The sequence below is a fragment of the Squalius cephalus genome, assembly GCF_949319135.1.
Source record: "Squalius cephalus genome assembly, chromosome: 8".
In the NCBI taxonomy this organism is placed as follows: domain Eukaryota; kingdom Metazoa; phylum Chordata; class Actinopteri; order Cypriniformes; family Leuciscidae; genus Squalius; species Squalius cephalus.
In genome coordinates this window covers 35,673,413-35,697,337 of record NC_137129.1, presented here as the reverse complement: position 1 = coordinate 35,697,337, position 23,925 = coordinate 35,673,413, and the positions used below count along the sequence as shown (strand labels likewise).

The 23,925-nt window shown below is 36.3% G+C and overlaps 2 protein-coding genes across 4 annotated transcripts in view; both read right to left on the bottom strand.

The window, feature by feature from the left end:
* Positions 1 to 990, bottom strand: part of pou2f2a (POU class 2 homeobox 2a) — a gene marked incomplete at its 3' end in the record, with an annotated part of 82,128 nt that extends 81,138 nt beyond the window's left edge. For 2 of the 3 annotated variants that reach the window (XM_079878628.1, XM_079878627.1), the window contains exon 1: positions 65 to 188. Of the gene's footprint in view, positions 1 to 64; positions 189 to 974 lie in introns of those variants that run through there. The other variant, XM_079878629.1, reaches the window with a different exon arrangement.
* Positions 991 to 3,918: 2,928 nt separating this feature from the next.
* The window catches only part of atp1a3a (ATPase Na+/K+ transporting subunit alpha 3a), a 36,403-nt gene continuing 16,396 nt past the window's right edge, over positions 3,919 to 23,925 (bottom strand). Inside the window, exons 8-21 of the mRNA XM_079878603.1 lie at positions 22,492 to 22,760; positions 19,118 to 19,316; positions 17,846 to 18,090; positions 16,302 to 16,494; positions 14,074 to 14,386; positions 11,468 to 11,618; positions 11,115 to 11,283; positions 8,576 to 8,730; positions 8,324 to 8,447; positions 8,072 to 8,217; positions 7,143 to 7,273; positions 6,948 to 7,049; positions 6,724 to 6,815; positions 3,919 to 5,018 (exon numbers count right to left, since the gene is read on the bottom strand). Coding sequence (XP_079734729.1) covers positions 4,990 to 5,018; positions 6,724 to 6,815; positions 6,948 to 7,049; positions 7,143 to 7,273; positions 8,072 to 8,217; positions 8,324 to 8,447; positions 8,576 to 8,730; positions 11,115 to 11,283; positions 11,468 to 11,618; positions 14,074 to 14,386; positions 16,302 to 16,494; positions 17,846 to 18,090; positions 19,118 to 19,316; positions 22,492 to 22,760 — 2,318 coding nt within the window. The 3' untranslated portion in view covers positions 3,919 to 4,989. The remainder of the gene's footprint in view (positions 5,019 to 6,723; positions 6,816 to 6,947; positions 7,050 to 7,142; positions 7,274 to 8,071; positions 8,218 to 8,323; positions 8,448 to 8,575; positions 8,731 to 11,114; positions 11,284 to 11,467; positions 11,619 to 14,073; positions 14,387 to 16,301; positions 16,495 to 17,845; positions 18,091 to 19,117; positions 19,317 to 22,491; positions 22,761 to 23,925) is intronic.

Below are 23,925 nucleotides of genomic sequence, written 5' to 3'. Positions count from 1 at the left end.
AGTAACTGTAAGAATTAAACCCAAGTCACTGTTCCTAGCCTGCAATAGCCCGCAGAACCATTACCTAAAATCCTTCATCAAACTGGTACACTCCAGTCTGGTCGCTGCAATCAGCCATTTCTGGTGGCTTAAATCCCCTCAAAGCGAAGACTTCCTGCTCATCCAAGTCCAGAATTTTCTATCGGGTTCTTCATTGGAACAAACTCCAAATATTAAATATCATAACAGCTGATCGGTTCAAATCAAAGCTTTCAGATAGATACACCTTGTCATGTGTTACCGCCACAAAACATACATTTGGCTTTATTGAAATACTTGTCTAAACTTCATTCATCTGCAACTGTAATATTTAGTGTAAATTGTAAGTGATTGATCAACATTAATTTCTTGATTACTGCTTTTATTACTGGATCTTTAAGCCAGGCCTACACTGGAAATATAGTTTAAGATGGCTGCTGTGTTTTGGAGCATGGCACTGGTATATCCAACAAACCTGGTCATACTATGGTCTTTGGAACATGGAGGTTGTTCAACTAGCCAATAACCAGCTTGTTCCAACTAAAAACCAACTATCATGTTACAAACCACAAGCTGGATACATTTTTATTTCCTTTTTTTTTTGTGAGTGACTGTCGCACATTTCTCTGTACGTGACTCGAAATTTGAGTTGAGTCAAGTCGTTTTTGAGAGAAAGCGTCTGCTAACATCGTGTAAACAAACATTTTTATACAATATATGCCTAAATATTAACCTAGTCTATAAAACAGTGAGGTAAGGGCCTCATAATAACAGTTTATAACCAACCTATTCGTTTTTCTAGCCACAAAATAATTTACGTCTTGTATCCCTTTTGGCTGGAATACACGAATAAAACAATTGCAGAATAACTTTTCAAGATTAAATCGTGTCAGTAGCCCATTTTGTGTGATAAGCAAGCAAAAGTGTGCATAAGCATAAATGTGTAATAATATCACCTGGATATAAGGATGAACTTCGATACAGAGAATCTGAACTCAGAGTCGGCGTTCAAATAAATATAAACTAGGAAATCGCATGATTTGGCGAGTTTGGTCGCCATCTAGCGGTGTGAATCGTTCTCTACAAGGAATCAGGAGCAACATTAACAGGATCATCATATGTCTCCAAATGCCTTGTGGAGACTGTTACTGGCGAATTACTGATGTTTGAACCCTCCGTATGAAGTAAAATCAGGAGGTTGAGGGAATCTTAAGTATATAGATTTAAATAATTTCAAAGTTATTAAGACAAAAGTTAGATCAAGTTAGTCAAAGTGCACTAACCGTTCGCCTCAGGAAGTAACCATAGCAACAGTTCGCCGCTCGAGAGCTTTCCAGGATGATTCGTGTCATTATATGATGACAAATATATCCCAAAAAAGTGTTTTATACATATAGGCCGAAAGAAAACGCGCGAAATGTATGCTTTATTTTGTAATATAGACATAGCCATAGGGCCTATACTTGTTCCTCAAATTCTTAAATAGTTTTGAAGAACAGAAGCTTTATTCACAACTTTAATATGAATTATAATTTGAGAATTTGTCCTTTAAACACGTCAAAGTTGAACTCTTCGTTTGGACCGTTTGAATACAACTACTGAAGCAAAGAGCGCCAGCTTATGAAACGTGATATAGTCTGTTTGTAAGCTGTTATTGTGTGCGTCAGTGTGTGTGTGAAGTAGAGAGCAGGCAAAACGTCTTTACGTTCTTAAAAATAAAGGTTCTTTATTGACCTTATTCACAGCAGCGCCATCTTTGATTTTGAATGGAAGTGAGGCTGTGAGACCATATAGCCTACATACATGTCTTCAGTGGGTTTAACTGTATTTAAGGTGTTTTTGGATTGTTCTGCTGACGAAACACTGCAAAAATATCTTTCCAGGAAACGAAAGTAGACAAAAAAACCCAGACAATTTGAGCTGTGGAAAAGTACAAGTGATCTGGCGCTTTATGCTGCTTTTTTACAGCGGATGCCATTGAAAACATGGCCCTCACAGCCTCACTTTCATACCTGTCATGGCGCTGCTCTGAATAAGGTCTATTGGCATAGATGGTTCCATGAAGAACCTTTATGATCCACCCTTTCCATTCAGCAAAAGGTTCTTTATAGAGGAAAAAGATTTTTAGATTTTTAAAATGTTCTTCACTAAGAAAAAATGGTTCTTTTAAGAAGAGTTCACAGAAAGGTTTTGTGGGTACCAAAAATGGTTCTTCTATGGCATTGCTGTGAAAACCCCTGTATTTTTAAGAATGCACACAACATAAACAGCCAAACACGAGCATACTGAATGAACATGACCTGCACTCATCACGCACCCAAACACAGAGCATGTCCACAATTACTCTTCACCCAAACATTACCGGTCAGCCCGATAACCCCTCCCCCTCTCGATGACCCTGACGACCTAGGCACCATGGCAACCCTGTGACCTATCCGGTTCAACCTATCAGTTGCCAAGGAGACAACCTTGGAGCACATCTGACCATTGCCCCCTCCCTTCCCCCTTTCTGCTGAGACGAGGCAAGCGATCGATATTCTATCACACAGAACAGTGGAGCGAGAGAGGGAGAGGGGGAAAGGGGGAGAGAGAGAGAGAGAGAGAGAGAGAGAGAGAGAGAGATTGGGGGTCTGCATTGAGCAGAAAGATTAAAGCAGGCAGGACAGCTGACAAGGGGAGTGTGTGTGTGTGTGTGTATGTGTGTGTGTTTCATAATGAGGAGACATATTTCTGTTATTTTGGAGAGTTGGCTTCAAGGCATGTTTGTAATTCTGTTTTTAGAGGTGTGGTTCTCTCTGTGTGTGTGTGTGTGTGTGTGTTTGTGAGCCCTCTTCATCATCAAAATGAAACAGCGGCTGAATGTAACCAGGGAATTCATCAAAGACTTTACTGCAGCCCGTCTCCTCCTTTCTCTTTCATATAAAAACCCTAACTGTATATATATATATATATATATACATATATATATAACAGCCTGTATAAATATAAAAGGTGTTTTAGGCCTTTTGTCTCTATCTGTGTGTGCAGACACTCTTTAAACGGGGTGACCCACACCTCTAGGTGTTATGGCTGTGAAAAAGCAATTTTATTTTATTTATTTACAGGATTTATTTTATATCTCAAATTAAATTTATGATAGCATTCTCTTTTGAAAAACAACATCCTCAAAATGACAAATGTTACTAAAATAATAGTGAGTGATTTGAAGTGAGATTTTTTGGTATGATTATTTTTGTGATATTGTTTTGGGAGAAGCCACCTCTATATAAATGTCATTGCACTGAACTCATAAAACCTACGATAAAGAAGGTTATAAACCTGCGAGAGTGAATTAATGACTGTAAAACCATTAACAGTCTTACAGAGTTCAGAGAAAACCCATTACAGAGGTAAAAGTTCTCGCACTGTCCATGTTAATCGAACAAATAGCTGATGTCTTTATTATCTGACTACAATTAACTTGCTGAATCTTACAAGAACATATAGGTTATAGTTCAGCCATAATATAATATAAAATAATACATTTTCATGACATCTATTCACATTTCTCACCCCCAAATTCTCATTACGATTATGCAAAATATATATTTTATTTAAATTGTATATTAAATAAAATATAGAATTTTAATAACATTACCTTAATGCAGAAATTAGTGCATATTAAGAATTATGATGTGAATTATGAACTGAGAAGACATCTGGATGCACTACAATATGATTCACTTCTATAAAATGATTTCTTGACTTTAAAGATATTTATAAAATAAAAGTGTTGAATCTGTGCTCAAACGCCAAGTGAATGCTTGTTTACATATCCTGAAATAGCTATAAATTACACATAAGAAAGTTTCATATTTCATTAACCAGACATCAGACACAAAAACAAACCGACGCCAAGCTGAGAAAAGAGAGATCCTTCTTTTTTATTTCATTTTTCGCAGTTGATTGACATGTTGTACCATTGCTTTTATTCCATTTTTCTGCATTTATTTAAACAATGACATTAGAGAGAAATCTCTTTTTCCTAGGACACAGAAAGATTGTATTTTCTCTTCTTTTTTTTTTACAGGGGAAGAGGGAAACGGGGTGGGGGGTGGGGGGCTTCTTCACATCGTTCACAAACAGACAAACAGACGGGGACGGACAGAAGGAGTGAGAGCAGGGAGGGAGGGGGCAGTGCAGGGTAAATGGGAGGGAGAGGAGGAATGAGAGAGAGAGAGAGAGAGAGAGAGAGAGAGAGAGAGAGAGAGAGAGAGAGAGAAAGAGTGAGTGGGTGGCAGTGTGCTTTGTCATGTCTGAGAAAAAAAAAATGAAACCAAGCAGCTCTCAGACACACTTCTAACATAACAAATATCGGACTAAAAAGTTAGGAATGATTAATAAAAACGACACTCAAAAAAAGAAAGAAAAAACACAACAACAACGACCTGGAAAGAAAAGACACCGAGAAAGGGAGGAGGTGGCAGGTGAGACGGGACCGGTTTGGAGCGGGGCGGCTGTCTTCCTCTTTTCCCCCAGCAGAGGGCGAGAGTCTAAATGAATTTCATGATCATTAGGTTGTTTGTGTTTTCCCGACGGCGAGGACGAGAGGGATGAGCAACAGTAATCTAGCGTGGCAGTGTTTGTGCAGGAGTCCCAGTCGCCCGTGACGGAATCTAAATGCAGCTGCCGGGTTTGGAAAGACGCGATGCGCGACATCCATTCCAAAAGCCGTGCGTGTGCACATGCTAACAGTGTGTTTAACAGTTTTTAGTAAACCTTACAACTATGATACTGGCAGATTCAGCTGTAGTCTTTGGGTTCGTCGTCTTCCTCTGTCGTTGGTCCGCTCATCTCGTCTCATTTTTGTTTTTTTATTTCAGTAAAAGGATGGAGTTTTTATAAAGGAGGGATGGGTAGAATGTAAAAAAGAGAGAGACAAAGAGAAAGTGAGGGAATGAGGGAGAATTGATGAGTGAAGTATTCGACAATTTAGTAGTATGTCTCCTTTTCAATCCACCCTGAAGTAAAACAGAGAGAAAAAAGGCCATAATTAAAATTCAGCATCAACAGCATGAATATTCAAATCAAACATTCACAGAATATTCATATACGAAACATTGTGAATATTATGATTATGACTTTTTATTTTTGCAACTTTAGTAACTAAAATGTAAAGAGTTTGATTCATTTTCATGAATCAGTTCAAACTGTCAACTTCAGTGAATCGATTCAAAACTCGGATGAAAACAATGATTCATTTGCATAATCAATAAAACATCAAATATATAGGTCAGTTTAGCTTTTTTTTGTTGCTATGTATTGTTTTTTATTCTTCCTTCTGGTTCATTTAGTGAAAAACTGTAGGAAAAAAATCCTTGTTTTCTTTTAAGAAAGATATTTTATAGATATAGATTAGGGCTGTCAAACGATTAATCGCGATTAATCGCATCCAAAATAAAAGTTTGTGTTTACATAATATATGTGTGTGTATGGAGTATAATTATTTTCTATATATAAATACACACACATGCATGTATATATTTAAGAAAAATGTGTTATTTATATGTAAAATATTTATATATAATATAAATTATATATAATATAAATATATATACACAGTATATACATGCAAATATTTCTTAAATATATACATGCATGTGTGTGTATTTATATATAGAAAATAATTATACACCATACACACACATATATTATGTAAAAACAAACTTTTATTTTGGATGCGATTAATCGCGATTAATCGTTTGACAGCCCTAATATTATTACATAATAACCAATTGCCTAGAAATATCCAAGAGCTTTTTCAATTGAGAGAAAGCATGTACAATTTCAGAGGAATATCAATGTTTAGTAAACCATTAATTCGAACAAATAGTAAGTTCCACTGTATAACAACTCAGGGTGTTATCCTGTGGAACAACAGCGATAATGATTTAAAGTTATGTAAAAACTTATTGCAACTTAAATTATTATTTAAAAAAAGAATCCTAGATGGATATGAACTGGAACAGTGATTTTCAGAGCTTTGTTGATTTTTATTTAGTTTGAATATATAATTATGCAAACAATATAAGTAGCTAAAAATATCATTGAATGGGGGTAGGACATGAAAAGTTATATTAACTTCTTCCTACCCCTTTGAACATGACTGTTATTTGGATTATCTGCTGATGATCTTTTTTGTTGATTGTTTATTCTAATTTAGTTGTTGTATTTTTTTTAACATGTTCAATAAATAATAATAAAAAAAAAAAAAATAAAAAAAAATAGATATATTTATTGTATTTTAGTTTGGGGCCAGTAAGAATTTGAAAGAAATTAATACTTATAAAGGATACATTGATCAAAAGTGAAAATACAGAAATGTATAAATGTTACAAAAAAAAATATTTTAAATAAATGCTGTGCTTTCAAATTATCAAAGAATCCTGAAAAATATGTTTTCAACATTAATAATGATAGTATATTAGAATGATTTACACATAATTGTTTACGTTATTTTTCAAATGTAACAATGAGCATAATACTTATTAAATAAATAAAAAAATCGGACTTTTGGATGATACACAAAAAAAAGCCATGTTAGAGAAAATACATAAATATTGATATTTATATCAAAATCCTGTATACAGAAAAAAAACAAACTATTTTTTTGCTATATCGCTAAGCTCTATTTCTCGGTGTGAGAAAGTAATTCAGGCTCTGTACCTCCTGGGTTTCTGCGCAGGATAAGTTTTCGGATCTCATCGTAAACAAAAATTAAGAAGCTGTAAGGGAACGCACAGAACCACCAACTGGGCCTGAGAGAAGAAAGAGAGAAAAAAAAGAGAATTCACATTATTTGAGTGAGTTTTTCCTCAGCTAATGCTATGATATTGACGTAGCATTTATCAAATTTGCTTTGTAACGTTCCATGAGGAAGCAACACTCACTTGAGAGGGTACATCCTGAGGGCCACATCCATGCCGGGGCAATAAGAGAGGAAGGCAGCGAGAGCCGTCTCCTCAAACAGGCCGAAGATCAAGATTTTATTCCTACAAACAAGCACAATCATTTAACTCCGAATCCTAATCCAACAACTAATTCCAGCAGATGTCTGTTAGCACCAGGGCAGCAGATATACTCACTTCATGCCCTGCTGGAACACAGAGTTGCGGCGAGTTTTGCAGATGATCACGTCGGCCCACTGCACCACCACGATACTGACGAAGAAGGCCGTGTGACACGTGAACTCCACAATCTTCCTCTGCTCATATGTCTGAGAGAAAGACATTATTTCATTACACATTCTTGCATATACTACTGCTCAAAAATTTTGGGCTCAGTAAGATTTTTTGTATATTTTTTGGAAGGAAATTAATACTTTTATTCAGTAAGGTTGCATTCAAATGATCAAAAGTAACAAAAAATTTCTTTAATAACTTTAATATTATTTTTAATATTTTTATTTCTATTCATCAAAGAAATCCCGAAAAATACGTATCATAGTTTCCACAAAAATAATAAGCAGCACAACTGTTTTCAACATAATAAGAAATGTTTCTTGTGCATCTAATCGGCATATTAAAATGATTTCTGAAAGATCATGTGACTAACCAAAATAAATGACATTTTTAAAATATAGTAATATAAAACAGTTTCACAATATTACTGTTTTACTGTATTTGAGCATAAGTAATGCTTTTTAAAAAACGTATTGACACTAAACTTTTAAATGGAAATAAAACTTTTTTTTAGTTGTTTATCTATTGATCTGTTTTGAATGTTCCTGTATTGATGAACACTTGTGAAATATCTCTCCAAATGTTCTAAAGATCAAAAATGCTTAAAATCTGTTATATTGTTTTGATTTTTATGTACTATGTCAAAAAGCAGATCATTTATAGCTAAGATGGAAGAGACAGAAAGACAGAAAATATGATTAATAATTCTTTGTTTTGATAAGATGCTTTTTAGAAGCATCTGCTAAATATAAATGTAAAAATAAATGAAATGCTTTGGAGAAGAGCGTGCTCTATAAATATGCACTGCATAGTTTGTGTAATGTGATGTTTACCCATTGCTGTCCGTAACTGTCCTCCAGGTCATTATTCGAGCGATCGTCCCAGTTTAGCCGGATGCCCACCAGCAGGCTGGGAAGCCACCCGTTCTCAGCCAGAATCACGAAATAACTGAAAAATCCTCCCAGGGCTTGAATCATTCCTACACACGCATATTTAAAAAGACAGAGGGTAAGTCACTTTTATTCACTTCATTTCAAGTCTAATCTCTTATAACAGAGATTTTTGTAATGTAGCAGCTCACTAACCGATCTGTCCATAGGCGATGCTGATGAGACGCTCGTTCACCAGCTTGTCCCTGTGGGGGTTACGAGGCTGGCGCTTCATGATGTCACTCTCTGCTGCTTCATAAGCCAATGAGATTGCAGGGACCTGAGATGGCATACAGCAATTGGTTAGAGAAAAAAGTGTATTGCCACTAGAAGATAACTCCAGTTTCTGTTACATTCAAGAATATGTTCATTATTAAAATGAAAACTTTAGATGTGTATGAGTCTCACCATGTCAGTGCCCAGGTCGATGCAGAGGATGGTGATGGTTCCGAGAGGAAGAGGAATGTTGACTAAGATGAAGAACAGGAAGGGAGTGATCTCAGGGATGTTGCTGGTCAGCGTATAGGCGATGGACTTCTTCAGGTTATCAAAGATGAGACGACCTGGAAGAGAAAAGAAAAAACAGACCTCATTATTACCGGAGTCTTTTCTTTCATTCATCTAGACTGTTTCTGTTCCATTTTTCATGATAATTTGCTTTCACAGAAGTCCCCTGCGTTACACTTATGCGGCCTGGGAAATCTGTCAATGTTTATTATATGGTTTAAATATGACCTACTTTTCTTTACTGTTGTTGTCGTTTAGATTTTTTTATTAAAGCGTTAAAAAACACTCAAATAAAAATATGATAAAAATGACAATAAATAAAATATTCATTTTGATTGACTGTTATATTTTAACTTTTTTTTTAATTATCTGCATTTTAATTCAGATTTTTTTTACATATATTAAATATAACCATGAGTCATATGGTTTTTAAAAATACATTTTAAATGAATTAATACATATTTCAAAATATTTTCAAAAAGTTACTATCAAAAGACTCTGAATTGTGTTTATTATTTGGTTTAAATATGACCTACTCTTTTCACTGTTGTTGTCATTTTGTTGATTTTTTTTTTTTAAATTAAAGTATTAAAAAACAAACAAAAAAATATGATAAAATTACAATAAATAAAATTAATAAAAAATATATTCTTAAATTGTATCATATTTCTTATTTTAAATATCTTAATTTTAATTCATTTTTTTAACATATATTACATATAACCATAAGTCATATGGTTGTTTGTAATAAATGTTTATGTAAGGGTTATGTAAGCATTGTCAGGTATTAATGGACGACGGTGAGGCGTGCAGCGGAGGTAACATTAATACCTGACAATGGACACCTCAAAGAGCATTAACCCACTTATACCATGGTCACTTGCCAAATAACACATTTTTAAAACATTAGTTTATATTTTAATTCGTTTTACTATCGAAATCTAAAGTTTTTACAAACAATATCTTGGTTTGCCTGGTTACGCCTGACGGTTTATTTAGCAACCGGAGATATTTATAGTCCGCTCAGCTCGTAGAACCCTTCAGTTTACTGCCTGTTGCTATGGTTACTCACAGCTGATGTAGCCAGCGCATTTATTTATTAATTTCGAACGGTAAACTGTCAGTTTCACCAGAACTCCTTTACTAGGGCCGTTTCTCAATATGAGTTCTTGTCTGTACTTGTGTTCTTGTGGACTTGTGAAACGTCATCAGTCGCTGCCCAAGTATTGTCCCAATACACAAGTTTGCATTTTGGCAAGAACTGTTAAAAATCCCGGAAGTGTTCTTGACACGCCCATTTTACCGAGGATGCATAGGTTGGTAACTTGTGTGAACTTGACGGCCCAGCATTCATTTCGGCATTCGAGGAAAGATAGGCAGGTCAATACAGCAAGTCGTTTTTCTACAATTTCGTACGCTATTTCATCACTAAATTCACTTCTGAGAACATTTGATGCGAGAAATCAACTGTGTAGATTTCAAATATTGGCATTTTTACGAAAATTTATGGCGAATCGAAAATGTGCTCAAACGTTTTCGGAAGTGAGAATCTCCATAAGCGTAGCTTTATTGTTATGATTATACATTACATTGTAGTGTACAGTTGTAGAGTAATCCCTTGAGCTGAGGGTAGGCTTGGGCTTGGTCAATAATTCTTGTTATGTTTGGGTACTGCAGACAGCGTCTGTGCGGGGGTATTATTGCGCAATATCAGCAAGAACACATCGTCTCAAACTGTCAGCAGCGTTCTGTGTGCTCGTCACCTTGTGAGTTCACTCATTCAAGAACAACTAGCAAGAGCGTTCTCCCCAAGAACACAAGTCCATTCTTTGCATTCTTGGTTTTGAGAAACACCCTAGGTGTCCTCTATCACTTTTTAATGGACACCCTGTAGCCAATCAGAATCGAGTATTCACACAGACCATGGTATAATTTGAATTAATTAATACATATTTCATACTTTCTTCAAAAAGTTCCAATCAAAAGAAGTTACTATCAAAATCAATTGAGTTTATTATCTGTTTTAAATATTACCTACTTTTTTTCATTTTTTTTTACTGTTGTTGCATTAAACTATATTATACTATACTTATGATACTATATATATGTTATAATACTTATACTATATATACGAATAATTATTTTATTTTTATTTCATTTTATTTATTGTTTTTCTATCATATTTTGGTTGATTTTAATTATCGGAAAATTTTATTCTGAGTTTTTAACATACATTTATACAATTTTATATTACGAATGTTAACTGTGGACCCCAGGAAGACTAGCAACTGCTTTGTGGAATCTAGCAGAGATCCAAATGAAGAATAAAGAGCAAACTCTGAGGCATAGATGAAAACAATCTCCTTGTATGAGTTGCCCCTGGCTTGCTCTGGATTTCTTTCTATCTTTCTCATAAGCTTTGCCTCCCTCTCTCTCATACCTTCCTCAACTCCAGTAACGATGGATGCAAAGTTGTCGTCCAGCAGGATCATGTCTGCAGCCTGCTTGGAGACGTCTGAGCCCGAGATCCCCATGGCAACACCGATGTCAGCCTTCTTCAGAGCGGGGGAGTCGTTCACTCCATCACCAGTCACGGCCACAATGGCGCCCTAAAATACACAGACACACAGAGAGTGTGTGTAGTCAGTTATTTATGATTACTAATGAAGAGTTTAAATGTACAGTTTTTAGGTGAATGTGAGTGTGTGTGTGTGTGTGTGTGTGTGTGTGTGTGTGTGTGTGTGTGTGTGTGTGTGTGTGTGTGTGTGTGTGTGTGTGTGTGTGTGTGTGTACCTGTCTCTGGCAGCCCTCCACGATGATGAGTTTCTGCTGGGGCGAGGTCCTGGCGAACACAATCTCTGTGTGATTCCTCAGCAGTTCATCCATCTGATCCTGCGTGAGATCCTTCAGATCTGAGCCGTGGATCACACAGGCTTTAGCATCCCTGACAACACACGCATGAAGAATACTAAATGGAAACTCGCTCTCCAGTTGTGTCAAAATCAGACAAAATGTACAGCTGCTGTTACAGCAATAATTATTACACAAATCAGTTTCACATTATCCAGAAGTTTCAGTTCAGTTTTTTTAGGTAACACTTTAGAATAATGGTCGTCATTAATACGGTAACCACGTTCACACTGCAAGCCTTAGTGCTCAATTACTATTTATTGCTCAGATCTGATTTTTTTGTATAGCTGTTCACATTGTTGTATTAAATGTGGCCAATGTCATAATTCCAGTGAGAACAGATCATAGTCCTGAACTGACCCACATGCGTAAAAGAGCAATAAAAAGACATCACGTAGCAGCTGTCACACGGAAGTAAACACGGAGGACATTGAAGTCAGTGATTATGCGTTTGTGTATAATGTGATCTGCCGTGGAAGCTAGCGAATTTACATGCAGGCAGTATAAAAAACAATTGACGTGGATGCGGAAAAAGTTTTTAAACATTTATGATAGGAGCCCTAATGTTTTGCTTTTATATAGAGCTGTCACGCATCACTGTCCTTCCACTGATTACCCTTTGCAAGTGTCTTGATAACTTTGTGTATGTAAAATCTCGGAAGTGACTCCCATGAGCGCTGAATTGTGATGAATGTTGCTCTAGAGCAGGGGTGCCCAATCCTGCTCCTGCCGATCGACTGTCCTGCACAGTTCATCTCCAACCCTAATCAAACACACCTGCCTTTAATTTTCAAGCGATCCTGAAGACGTTAATTGGTTGCTTCCTGTGTGTTTGATTAGGGTTGAAGCTAAACTGTGCAGGACAGTCGATCGGCAGGAGCAGGGTTGGGCACCCCTGCTTTAGAGTGACGTAAAAGTCGCATGAATTACGATAGGACTGTTCAGACTGAGGTCACATTGCAAAACATATGACCTGTATCGGATTTAGGACCACATATGGAAGTAGCACAAAGATTCCATGTGGTTTGTGCCGTTCACACTGTCATGAGAAAAACAGATCTGATTCACATGAGCAAAAAAAAAAAAAAAAAAAAAAAAAAAAAAAAAAAAGGATTTGGGCCACTTTTACCTGAAGTCTGAAGTAATGCAGGACTAATGAGTAGTACTACATTAACACTTCAGCTACTACTATAAACTAATATGGAAACAATATTAACTAATCAGCAAGTAATAGCAAATGTAGGACTGAAATAGTTCATATTAGGTAGTCAATAATTACTGAATGAAATTAGCCTCACACATACATTATAAAGAATTACCAATCAATTACCAATCATCACAACATTAACGTGTCTGAGACATGAGGAGTTGTCTTTTTTACTCTCAACATGGTCATAAAAAGCATCATAATTACTCAAATGTTTCTTAAACCCCTCGTCACTCTGCAGGAACTATTATTGATATGGATCATTATTTTGAAGTGACAAACAATTTTAGTAATTCTTGAAGAGTGACTAGGGGTGCGTCTCAATCAGCTCTCTAGTTCAGTAGTCAGGGCACTGATCAGGGAGTCGGACATTTTTAAAAACCAATTATATTTCAGCATAAATATACATCGCTAGGCAGGTAATTAACAAAATGTAGCTAACATTTAGAATTTATTTTCATGCTGCACGTATACGTAACAAGCAAAGTGCTGTAAACAAATATTGTCAGAAAGATATCAGTTATAAATACCAGTAGTGATGTTGTACAATGAGGACGTTGTCATGTCGCCGCAAATAGAGTCATCAGTGTCCCGATGTGTAGTGAGCCAGCGTCCTTACCAGTGACAATTTGAGTACATGTTATACTGATTCATGACCAAGGAAGCTTGGGATCTGATTGAGACGCACTCTAGGTTTTTCCCGTATGTTTTTCCCTTCAGGTAGATACTGAAACTGCACCATTATCAGGCAAAAAGCATTTTTCTCCATTAATGGACATTCAAAAGTAGCCATGTATTCTCCTTTTGTAAAAAATAATTAGCAAATATTTTGCTGTATTATTGAAGATGCTTTACCACTGACCGATTTTTGAAGGTTTTATAGATGTCTTTGGTTGAAACCAGCCTGATGCAATTTAGCCAAACAGGACGTGTTCCTGGATCAACATCCTTTGTCATTCCTAGAAACAATATTCCTATCAAGCATTCATAAACCAAATCCTAACCCTAGCCTACAATTGGTGGAATTGAATGCTGTTCAAACATAATCCCAACCTTGTAATCAGATCAGTTGATAGGAAAGTAATTCCAGGACTTAAAAGCATGTTGATCCAGGAACATGTCCTTGGGAAAATCATGAACGTTTAGCACAGGTCTCCCTAAATGTGTTTTTTTTTCCTTTTTTGACATTTTTATCCATAGTATAGTAAACTGTTTAGAGAAAATTATGGGAAGAAACAGGCAAAATGGGATCGTGAATTTTCTGTGTGTTTTAATACTCTACCTGGGGTTGACCTGGCTGACAGGAATATTAAGCCGAGCGGCGATGTCCTCCACGGTTTCGTTACCCTCAGAGATGATACCGACACCTTTAGCAATGGCCTTGGCCGTGATTGGATGGTCACCGGTCACCATGATGACTTTGATACCAGCTGAGCGGCATTTGCCCACAGCGTCTGGGACGGCAGCTCGGGGAGGGTCAATCATGGATATCAGACCAACAAAGCACAGTTTGTCTGTCTGGAAGTTGATGTCGTCAGTGTCAAAGGCAAATCCTTTGGGGAACTTGTCCTCGGGCAGGAACACGTGGCAGAAACCTGGATGAAAGTAGAAAAAAAAATAGAAACAATCAGAATGGATTTATTCCACAGTTTTGATGAGCCAATTTTTTGTTTTTTCATGCGTCTTGGATTTCTATTCATATTTGTAATCCAGCACATCTGGAAAATTACAGACCGGTATCCCTTCTTCCATTTGTCGCGAAGACACTTGAACGAGTTGTTTTCAACCAGATCTCTTCCTTTCTTACACAGAACAACCTCCTGGACAACAACCAGTCTGGTTTCAAAAGCGGACACTCAACTGAGACTGCCCTGCTCTCGGTAATTGAAGCTCTGAGACTGGCAAGAGCAGCTTCCAAATCCTCAGTTCTCATCCTGCTGGATCTGTCTGCTGCCTTTGACACAGTTAACCACCAGATCCTCCTGTCAATACTAAAGACGAAGGGCATCTCGGGGACTGCACTCCAGTGGTTCAAGTCTTACTTCTCAGGTAGGTCGTTCAGGGTTTCGTGGAGGGGTGAGGTGTCTAAGACCCAACATCTAGCTACTGGGGTGCCTCAGGGCTCAGTGCTTGGACCACTTCTCTTCTCCATCAACATGTCATCACTAGGATCTGTGATTCAGAAACATGGCTTTTCCTATCACTGCTCACAACTCTACCTCTCATTCCAGCCTGATGATCCGACGGTAGCTGCTCGCATCTCAGCATGCCTGACAGACATTTCTGGCTGGATGAAGGACCACCACCTTCAACTAAACCTTGCGAAGACAGAGTTGCTTGTGGTCCCGGCCAACTCAACACTACACCACAACTTCTCCAATCAGCTAGGTTCGTCATCCATAACTCCATCAAGGTCAGCCAGGAACCTTGTTGTGATTGATGATCAATTGAACTTTACAGACCACATTGCTAGAACTGCCCGGTCCTGCAGATTTGCCTTATACAACATCAGGAGGATCAGGCCCTTCCTATCATAGCATGCTACACAACTCCTTATCCAAGCACTTGTTCTATCCAGACTGGACTATTGTAATGCTCTCCTGGTCTTCCAGCTTGCACTATCAAACCTCTGCAACTGATCCAAAATACTGCAGCTAGAGTGGTCTTTAACGAGCTGAAGAGAGCACACGTCACTCCTCTCCTCACAAAACTGCACTGGTTGCCAGTTGCTGCTCGCATCAAATTCAAGGGGTGGTGATGGCGCAGTGGATAAGACACAAGCCTTTGGTGTGAGAGACCCGGGTTCGAATCCACTGTGAGACACCAATGTGTCCCTGAGCAAGACACTTAACCCCTAGTTGCTCCAGAGGCGTGCGACCTCTGACATGTATAGCAATTGTAAGTCGCTTTGGATAAAAGCGTCAGCTAAATGAATAAATGTAAATGTAAGTCACTGACTTTTGCCTACAGAACAACCACTGGCTCTGCTCCCTTTTACCTAAACTTATTACTTCAGACTTACGTGCCATCCAGAAACTTGCACTCTGCAAGTGAACACGTCTTGTGGTGCCATCTCAAAGAGGCACTAAATCTCTTTCTCTGACCTTTTCCTGGTCTGCTTAATGCTGGTGGAATGACCTGCCATTGAGTCCATGTCCATTTTCAAGAAACGGCTGAAGACGCATCATTTTCGGCCACACTTGATCCATTAATACTAACACTTTATCTTCTATTATATAACTATCATCTTTAAAAAAAATAAAAAAATGACAGGTACTGCGTTAGATTAAACTGGGAAGGGTCATAGCACTTGCATATTGTTGTCCTATTGTTAGTTTAACTGCTTCTATTGTTCGCATTTGTAAGTCGCTTTGGATAAAAGCGTCTGCTAAATGAATAAATGTAAATGCCTTTTTAAAATGTGTTTTTAGAGTTTTTTGTGTCAGGATAGTGGAGAGGTAACAGGAAACAAAAGAGTCTTTTATTTTTAGGTCTCTCTCTATTTCTCACCAAGCACTCTTTCTCCCAGCCCTCCGAGTTCCAGGTAGGCGTTCTGGAAGGCCTCCTTCAGTTCCTCATCCATGGGCTGCTCTTTCCCCTGAATGAGGATGCTGGAGCAACGGTCCAGGATGCGCTCTGGCGCCCCCTTCATCACCAGTAGGTAGTGGCTATCGCTACCCTCATCCGTCTCGTGCACTGACAGCTGGTGGGAAAAACATCCAAGCACATGAGAATGAGTGTTAATCAGAACTGAATAAAGTGCGGAATGTGAATGAAGATGATCATGTTTAACTATCCCTGTTTAAAAATCTTAAAGATCATGTTTACTAATGATGAACTAAACATATCTACAGTTATCTATATACAAAATCATTCTTAATTCATTTTTAATGAATTATATACCTTATGCACCAGAGAAACAAGGCGCCGCGCCATCTTTAGAATATTGTCTTTGAACTTCCGTTTTTGCGGTTGCTCTGTATATTTCTATGGCATTGCTGTCCAGGAGTAATTAGCTTTTGAAGTGGTACTTAATGTAAAGTTAACGAAAGTTATCATGTAATGTTTAAAGCAGATGTAACAAATATCAGTCGACCGGGAAGATTTTAAAACGAGCCGTTCATTCATAAATACGCAAGATCGCTGTGAAAATACAGACCGGAAGACAAAAGACAACGAGCGCCGAGCTGAAAAGGGGCGGGGCTACATAAGGTCTATAATTAAAAGGATAAACTTTAGCATTGATGAAATGTAAAATATATTAATATTTAATAACTATTTATTTCTCTCTTATCTTATTCTCTCTTTATTTGTTTTATTGTGTCGTGTTCTGTGATGTGACATACTATAATCCATCTAAAACTATTTTAAATAATATTTTGCTAATTTTGTATTATTATTATGCACGCAGCTTCAAAAGAATATATTAATGACTATAGTAACTGAGAGACTACACATCATACTTGTTATTAAGAAACAATAATATTATAAAACAACAATAATAATTTAAATATATAAAAAATCTTTATCTAATATCTAAATAATAAAAAAAGTGAAAAAAAGAGAGACTACATGGAATATTTGTAATAAAAAAAAACCACTTAATTGCAGGACCATTTGACATGAACTTATGAAAGTAAAAAAGTTAAAAAGAAATAATGATAAACTTAATATAAATGGTGACAGAACCTGCAATATACACTTTCCTTACACATACGAATACATTTTAACATAAAATCTTGGCGTTAATTAAAAAAGGGGCCTGGACATGGACATGTCCACTGTCCATTTTGCAATTAAAGTTAAAATAATATCATACTGTTTAATATTGGTTTGAGTTGCACAATATTTACCTGGAATAATAATAATAATAATAACAATGAAATGTTGTTACACCAAACTTACATTTTTTACATTTTAATTTTGCACCGACAGTAAAAATATAATATTATTTTAAGTATTAAGTTAATTAAGGTTATGTTGACTGAATGTTAACCAAGTTAATGGATGCCGGACTTACAATTACTTTATAAATCCAGTCACAGAAAGCAAACCTGGTATTTGTTGGTGGAGTTGAAGGGAATTTCAGCCACTTTTTTGTTCTTTTCCCTCATGGCTTTGACGGACCCACAGGAGAGCTCGATGCACTTGAGAAGAGCCGACTCCGAGGCGTCACCGGCAACATCACGCTTCAGGATTGGCAGAGAATCCTGTCCCGCCTTAAACACGGCTCTGTTACAGAGCGCTGCCACACGGGCCAGAGCCAACCACGTCCCAGAGCTCTTATCAAAGGACGCACCTAGAAGAGATCACACACGGGATCAATATAGTATCTTTCTACAGCCTAGAAACTATCAATCAATCTATCAATCTATCTATCTATCTATCTATCTATCTATCTATCTATCTATCTATCTATCTATCTATCTATCTATCTATCTATCTATCTATCTATCTATCTATCTATCTAAAATGTTTTTGAAAGAATCCCTTATGCTCACCAAAGCTGCCTTTGTGTAATAAAAACTACAGTAGCACAATACAGTAATAAAAACAGCAATATTATTACAATTAAAAATATCTCTTTTCTATTTGTATACATTTTCAAATTATTTATTCCTTTGACAGCAAAGCTGAATTCAGCATCATTACTCCACTCTTCAGTGTCACATGATCCTTCAGAAATCATTCTAATATGCTGATTTGCTGCTCAAGAAACATTTCTTATTATTATCAATGTTAAAAACAGTTCTGCTGCTTAATATTTTGTGGAAATCAGTGATATTTTAGTATCACTGAGATACTATTTTAATTTAGATAAATTTTTATTTATCTGTTTTCGTTTGAATTTTAGTCAGGTTTTAGTAATTTTGTTGTATGATTTTTATAAGTCTATATAGATTTGATCATTTCTTACTTCAGTTTTGATTTTAGTTAAGTTAAATTAAATGAAAATGAGAAATGCTGCAACTAGCAAGTTGGCAGCAAATACATTTTTTAGATTTTATTTGATTTCACTTAACGTTTATTGTATTTAAAGTAACGAAAACATCTTTGAATGATTTTAGTTCAAGTTAAATATAATAACCCTGGTGAAAACCATGATACATTTTTTTCTGGGTTCTTTGACAAATACAAAGAACAGCATTTATTTGAAACAGAGATCTTTTGTAACATTATAAATGTCTTTACAGTCACTTTTAAATTAATTTAACACATCCTTGCAAAATAAAAGCCCCCAAAATAAAGACCCCAAACTTTTGAATGGTAAGATCTATCTACCCAGAACACCCAAGCAACCACCTAGCAATCCTCTCGCAGCTCACCAGACTGATCTTCAGTGGTGTCGGCCTCATGGATCTGATTGTCGAACCACATGTGGGCGACAGTCATGCGGTTCTGCGTCAGGGTGCCGGTTTTATCCGAGCAGATGGTGGAGGTGGATCCCAGAGTCTCCACAGCCTCCAGATTCTTCACCAGGCAGTTCTTACGGGCCATGCGCTTGGCCGTGAGGGTCAGACACACCTGAGACACGGAAACAGAGAGACAGAACGAGAGGAACGGAAACAAAAGACCAGAAAAACAGAACAAAAGGAAGAGTGGTTGAGGCAGAAGTTAAAAGGAAAAGAGGGTGGAGAGAAAGAGAACCAAACAGAATTTCAGTGATATTATATATTTCATATTGTGGCACAATGCAACATCGTGCAGTAATAGATCTGTGTTAAATTAAAGCGAAGCACAGCACAGATAGAGAAAGCAGAGTGGTCAGAAACATACTCTACGCGATTGTCTAGCTTTTGTTATTGACGTCAAATGATGAGCGAATATCGAAAATCAAATTCTAAGGAATATCGGCACAAATTCATCTGTTACTTGGAGCCAGTCAAATTAGACAAATGCTAACATGAACAGGAGTGACATGCCCTCATCATCCAAAGCCTGAAGAAAAAAAAGACAAGACAAAATAACCCAATCCTTATTGATAATAAAGGGTTCACTTGCAGTGAGAAAAACATATGTGCAGACCACAGTTTATTTTCTGAAGAGAATAATTGTCTGCCAGGGAACATGCAAAATGCAGTAACTGTATTTTTTTGTCTTTTAGACTATGATCTGACCTGTGACAGATGAGCTTGGTTCAACTATAATCAGATTTAAAGAAAATGGAGTGTGTAAATTGATATAAAAATCAATCAAAATGTAATAATTTCCAGAATTTGACAAAAGCTTTGCACCAAAAATCAAGATACATGTAAGAGTTATACAAGTTATATAGGGCAACACAACTGTTTTCAACATTGATGATAATAATAATAAATGTTTCTTGAGCGGCAAATCAGCATATTAGAATGATTTCGGAATTATCATGTGACACTGAAGACTGGAGTAATGATGCTGAAAAATCAGCTTTACATCACAGGAATAAATTACATTTTAAAATATAAAAAATATAAAAATTAGGCTGTAATACTATTTTACAATATTAAAGTTGTACTGTATTTATGAAGGATAATAATAATAAATACATCCTAGCTAGGTTAGGATAAAAACAAAATCTTTTTTTTTTTTTTTTACATTAAAAACAATCTTACAATCTTCCCCTATGCATGGGGAAACATATTATTGTAGTGCTTACATTTTTAAAAAAATAACTTAACATTTAAAAAATCTACAAAACAAATCCAGGTAGTGGATTTAAGCATGCAAATTCTTCTTATGGACATAAAGGGCCAGATTTACTAAACAGGGTAAATTAGCGTGAGAGCGCAATCCCATAAAAGAGGGTTTGTGCTGGAGCAAGCTGTTAGTAAATCTGACCAAAAATAGCTATAAAAAAAAGAGGTTACAATAAAAAAAAAAATTTAATGTTCCTATTTTTTTTTTTTCATGAAATAAATTATGCAGTTTAATGCTGAAGAATAATTAACATTTACTATAATTAATGATATATAAATTAATATTAATTTGCCAGTTTGGTACAGTCAAAACAATAAAATAAATATATATATCATGAATACAAAAAATACAAACGTCCTCAGTGTCGGCGTAGGCAATGCATAGCCAATGCATATCTGCGTTAGATTGATAATTGCACTCTGACACATTTTGGAACGCAATGATGCAGGAAACTGAGTATGACGTCTGCGTAGGGTATGTTTCAGGCCTACACTAGTTGTGTACCGCAGCCAGAGGCACAGGCCAACCTCAATGCACAGCTGAGCACAGCGTCTCAGAGTGTGTGGCAGCCACTAGCTTTCACAGGCAACTAGAGATACCACAGAGCAATACTTTTCAGATTTTCATATTGACCTATAGGCTTTCAACAGTGAGAGTCTGTAAAAGAACACAGGAAAGAAACAGACAGAGAGAGAAACAGCGATAGAGTCACAAAGAGTCACAGATATGAAGGATTAGAGAGAGGGAATACAGTTCAAGAACACACACTGTTATATAGACGAGATGCCACAACCCTTCACTAACACTGTAAAGAGTTACACTGGAGAAGAAAAGAAATGAACCAGAGACGCAAACAGATGGAACAAAAGGAATAGATAAGAATAAATGGACAGATGACAAATACACACGCACAGATTAAATTGTCCAAATATAATCTCATGGAATTTTTCGGAATGGCAAACTATTAATATTTGAGCTAGAGAACTGAACCCTGTAATCTGACCCGACCTGACTAGTACTGTAAAATTATAAGAATGAAACCAAAATTGACTTGCTATTTTTTGTCTATAGTATTGAACATGCATGTAGTCAACAAAGCACACTTCATGGGATACTGTATCCCACAATGCAATGCATTACTTGACATGTGCTCCATTTCTACTGTGATGTAAAGCGAAATATCAAACATGAATTTTTTACTTTTATGACTATTTAATTGTTTGCGCTGCCAATATTTCCCATATTTTTTACATAAAATATACTACTGTTAAAAAGTTTGGGATCGATTTTTAATGTTTTTTAATTTAACTCTCATATGCTCACCAAGGCTGCATTTGAAATATTATGAAAAGAACAGTTTTTAATCTGTTTTTAAAGCTGAATTTTCAGCATAATTACTCCAGTCTTTAGTGTCACATGATCCATTGATTTGCTGCTCAAAAAACATTTCTTATTATTATCAATGTTGAAAACAGTTGTGCTGCTTCATATTTTTGTGTAAACCAGGATATTGTTTTCTATACAGAAAACTTTTTAAAAAAATATGTATTTTTTTCAAATCTTTTGTAACATTATAAATATCTGTCACTTTTTATTTTATTTAATGCATCCTTGATGAATAAAAGTTTAAATTTCTTTCCAAAAACAATCTTACTGACTTTTGAATGGTACTGTATACAAGTTTATTTACTGACTTATTAGATGCCACTTGGTGAATGAATTATGCAAATGTGTGAATACAATGTAGCACACTACTGTTTGAAATGTTTGCACCGTTCCACATAATATTTCACATACCGTACTCACTAGGCAATATGAAGTACATACTGTGCAGTACATTAGTTTTCCATTCCGAACAAAGCCATGAACAAAAAAATATCAAACCAAAGAAACCAAAGAAGATGACAAACACATATTAATTATACTGAAAATGTTAGTGTCATAGAAAGACATTTAAACACTATCATAGGCATCAGTACACACTACAAAATCCTAACACAGAGGAAAAAGCAGCGATCCTCACAGTGACGGTGGCCAGCAGACCCTCGGGCACGTTGGCGACGATGATTCCGATGAGGAAGATGACGGCCTCTAACCAGCTGTAGCCCAGGATGATTGACAGGATGAAGAAGCTCACGCCCAGGAAGACGGCCACGCCGGTGATGATTTGGATGAAGTGCTCGATCTCCTTGGCGATGGGGGTCTTTCCGGTCTCCAGGCCGGAGGTCAGAGTAGCAATGCGGCCCATGACAGTGCGGTCACCGGTGCAAACCACAATACCACGAGCAGTTCCTGACAGAGGAGAGAAAACAGACAATTTTATTGGTTCATTCTGGCCAGTGACCCAATCAACCTGTCATTTATTTTGTAATAATGATCATCTGATATTATTCCATGGCTACTTACCAAATATATGAATAAAAAAAGTTTTAAACCAAAACTAATTTGGTTTGAAATTATTTTATTAGGTGAGAAGAAAGAGAGTGTAGAGTGATAAAATATGTGACCACTGAATACCATGATTGACCAATCAGAATCAAGTATTCCAGGCCACCTGTTATATTGTTGTATTGTGTAGTAGTATTGCTAGTTGCACATAAATTATACCATTCTTAGTTAGTTTGGCACTTATTTTTGCCTTATTACAAATTATATATAACAAATACACCACCGTTCAAAAGTATTGGGTTAGTGAGATTTTATATATATATATATATATATATATATGAAGAGTTCAGATGCAAAAGCCTCTAAGTGCCATCTGAAATTTTCTTCTAGAATGATCATTTTGATCAAGCTCGTATATTTAAGTTCAATAATTTCACTTAAATGGCAATGCAAATGACCTATTAAAGGAGAACTCCGGTCAATTTTAACATTGAGCTCATTTTTTTGTACATTTGGAGTGCTGTCAATACAGAGAACAACGACAAAAATCGGTGTTGCCTACACCGTGTTATCCTCTTTTTAAAATTTGCACCCTGTTGACTTCAATGGGGCAAGTTTTAAACCTGCTTTTAGCCTCTTAACATCCTTGATGTGTCATTACAAGTGCACAGGTCATGTGAGTGATTCCTTCGGAGTGAACGCGGGTCAATCTGACTGCAGTAGATGTGAAAGATATGAATAAAAATTATATTTATTTAGCCAGCGCTCATACCTGTATTTACATCCTGTTTTCGGTCAAAGTCCATAGTAATTGATTGTCGAGTTCACGCGCATTGGTTTAGTACTATCAAATTAGTACTAATATTATTATCAAAGTTGAAAACAGTTGTGCTGCATCATATTTTTGTGTAAACCATGATACTTTTTTTTTATGATTCTTTGATGAATAGATTTTATTTTGAAATAGAAATATTTTGCAACACATTACTGCAACACAAATCTCTTTACTGTTACTTTTGATCAATTGAATGTGTTCTTGCTGAATAAAATTATTGTTAAAAAAACCCAC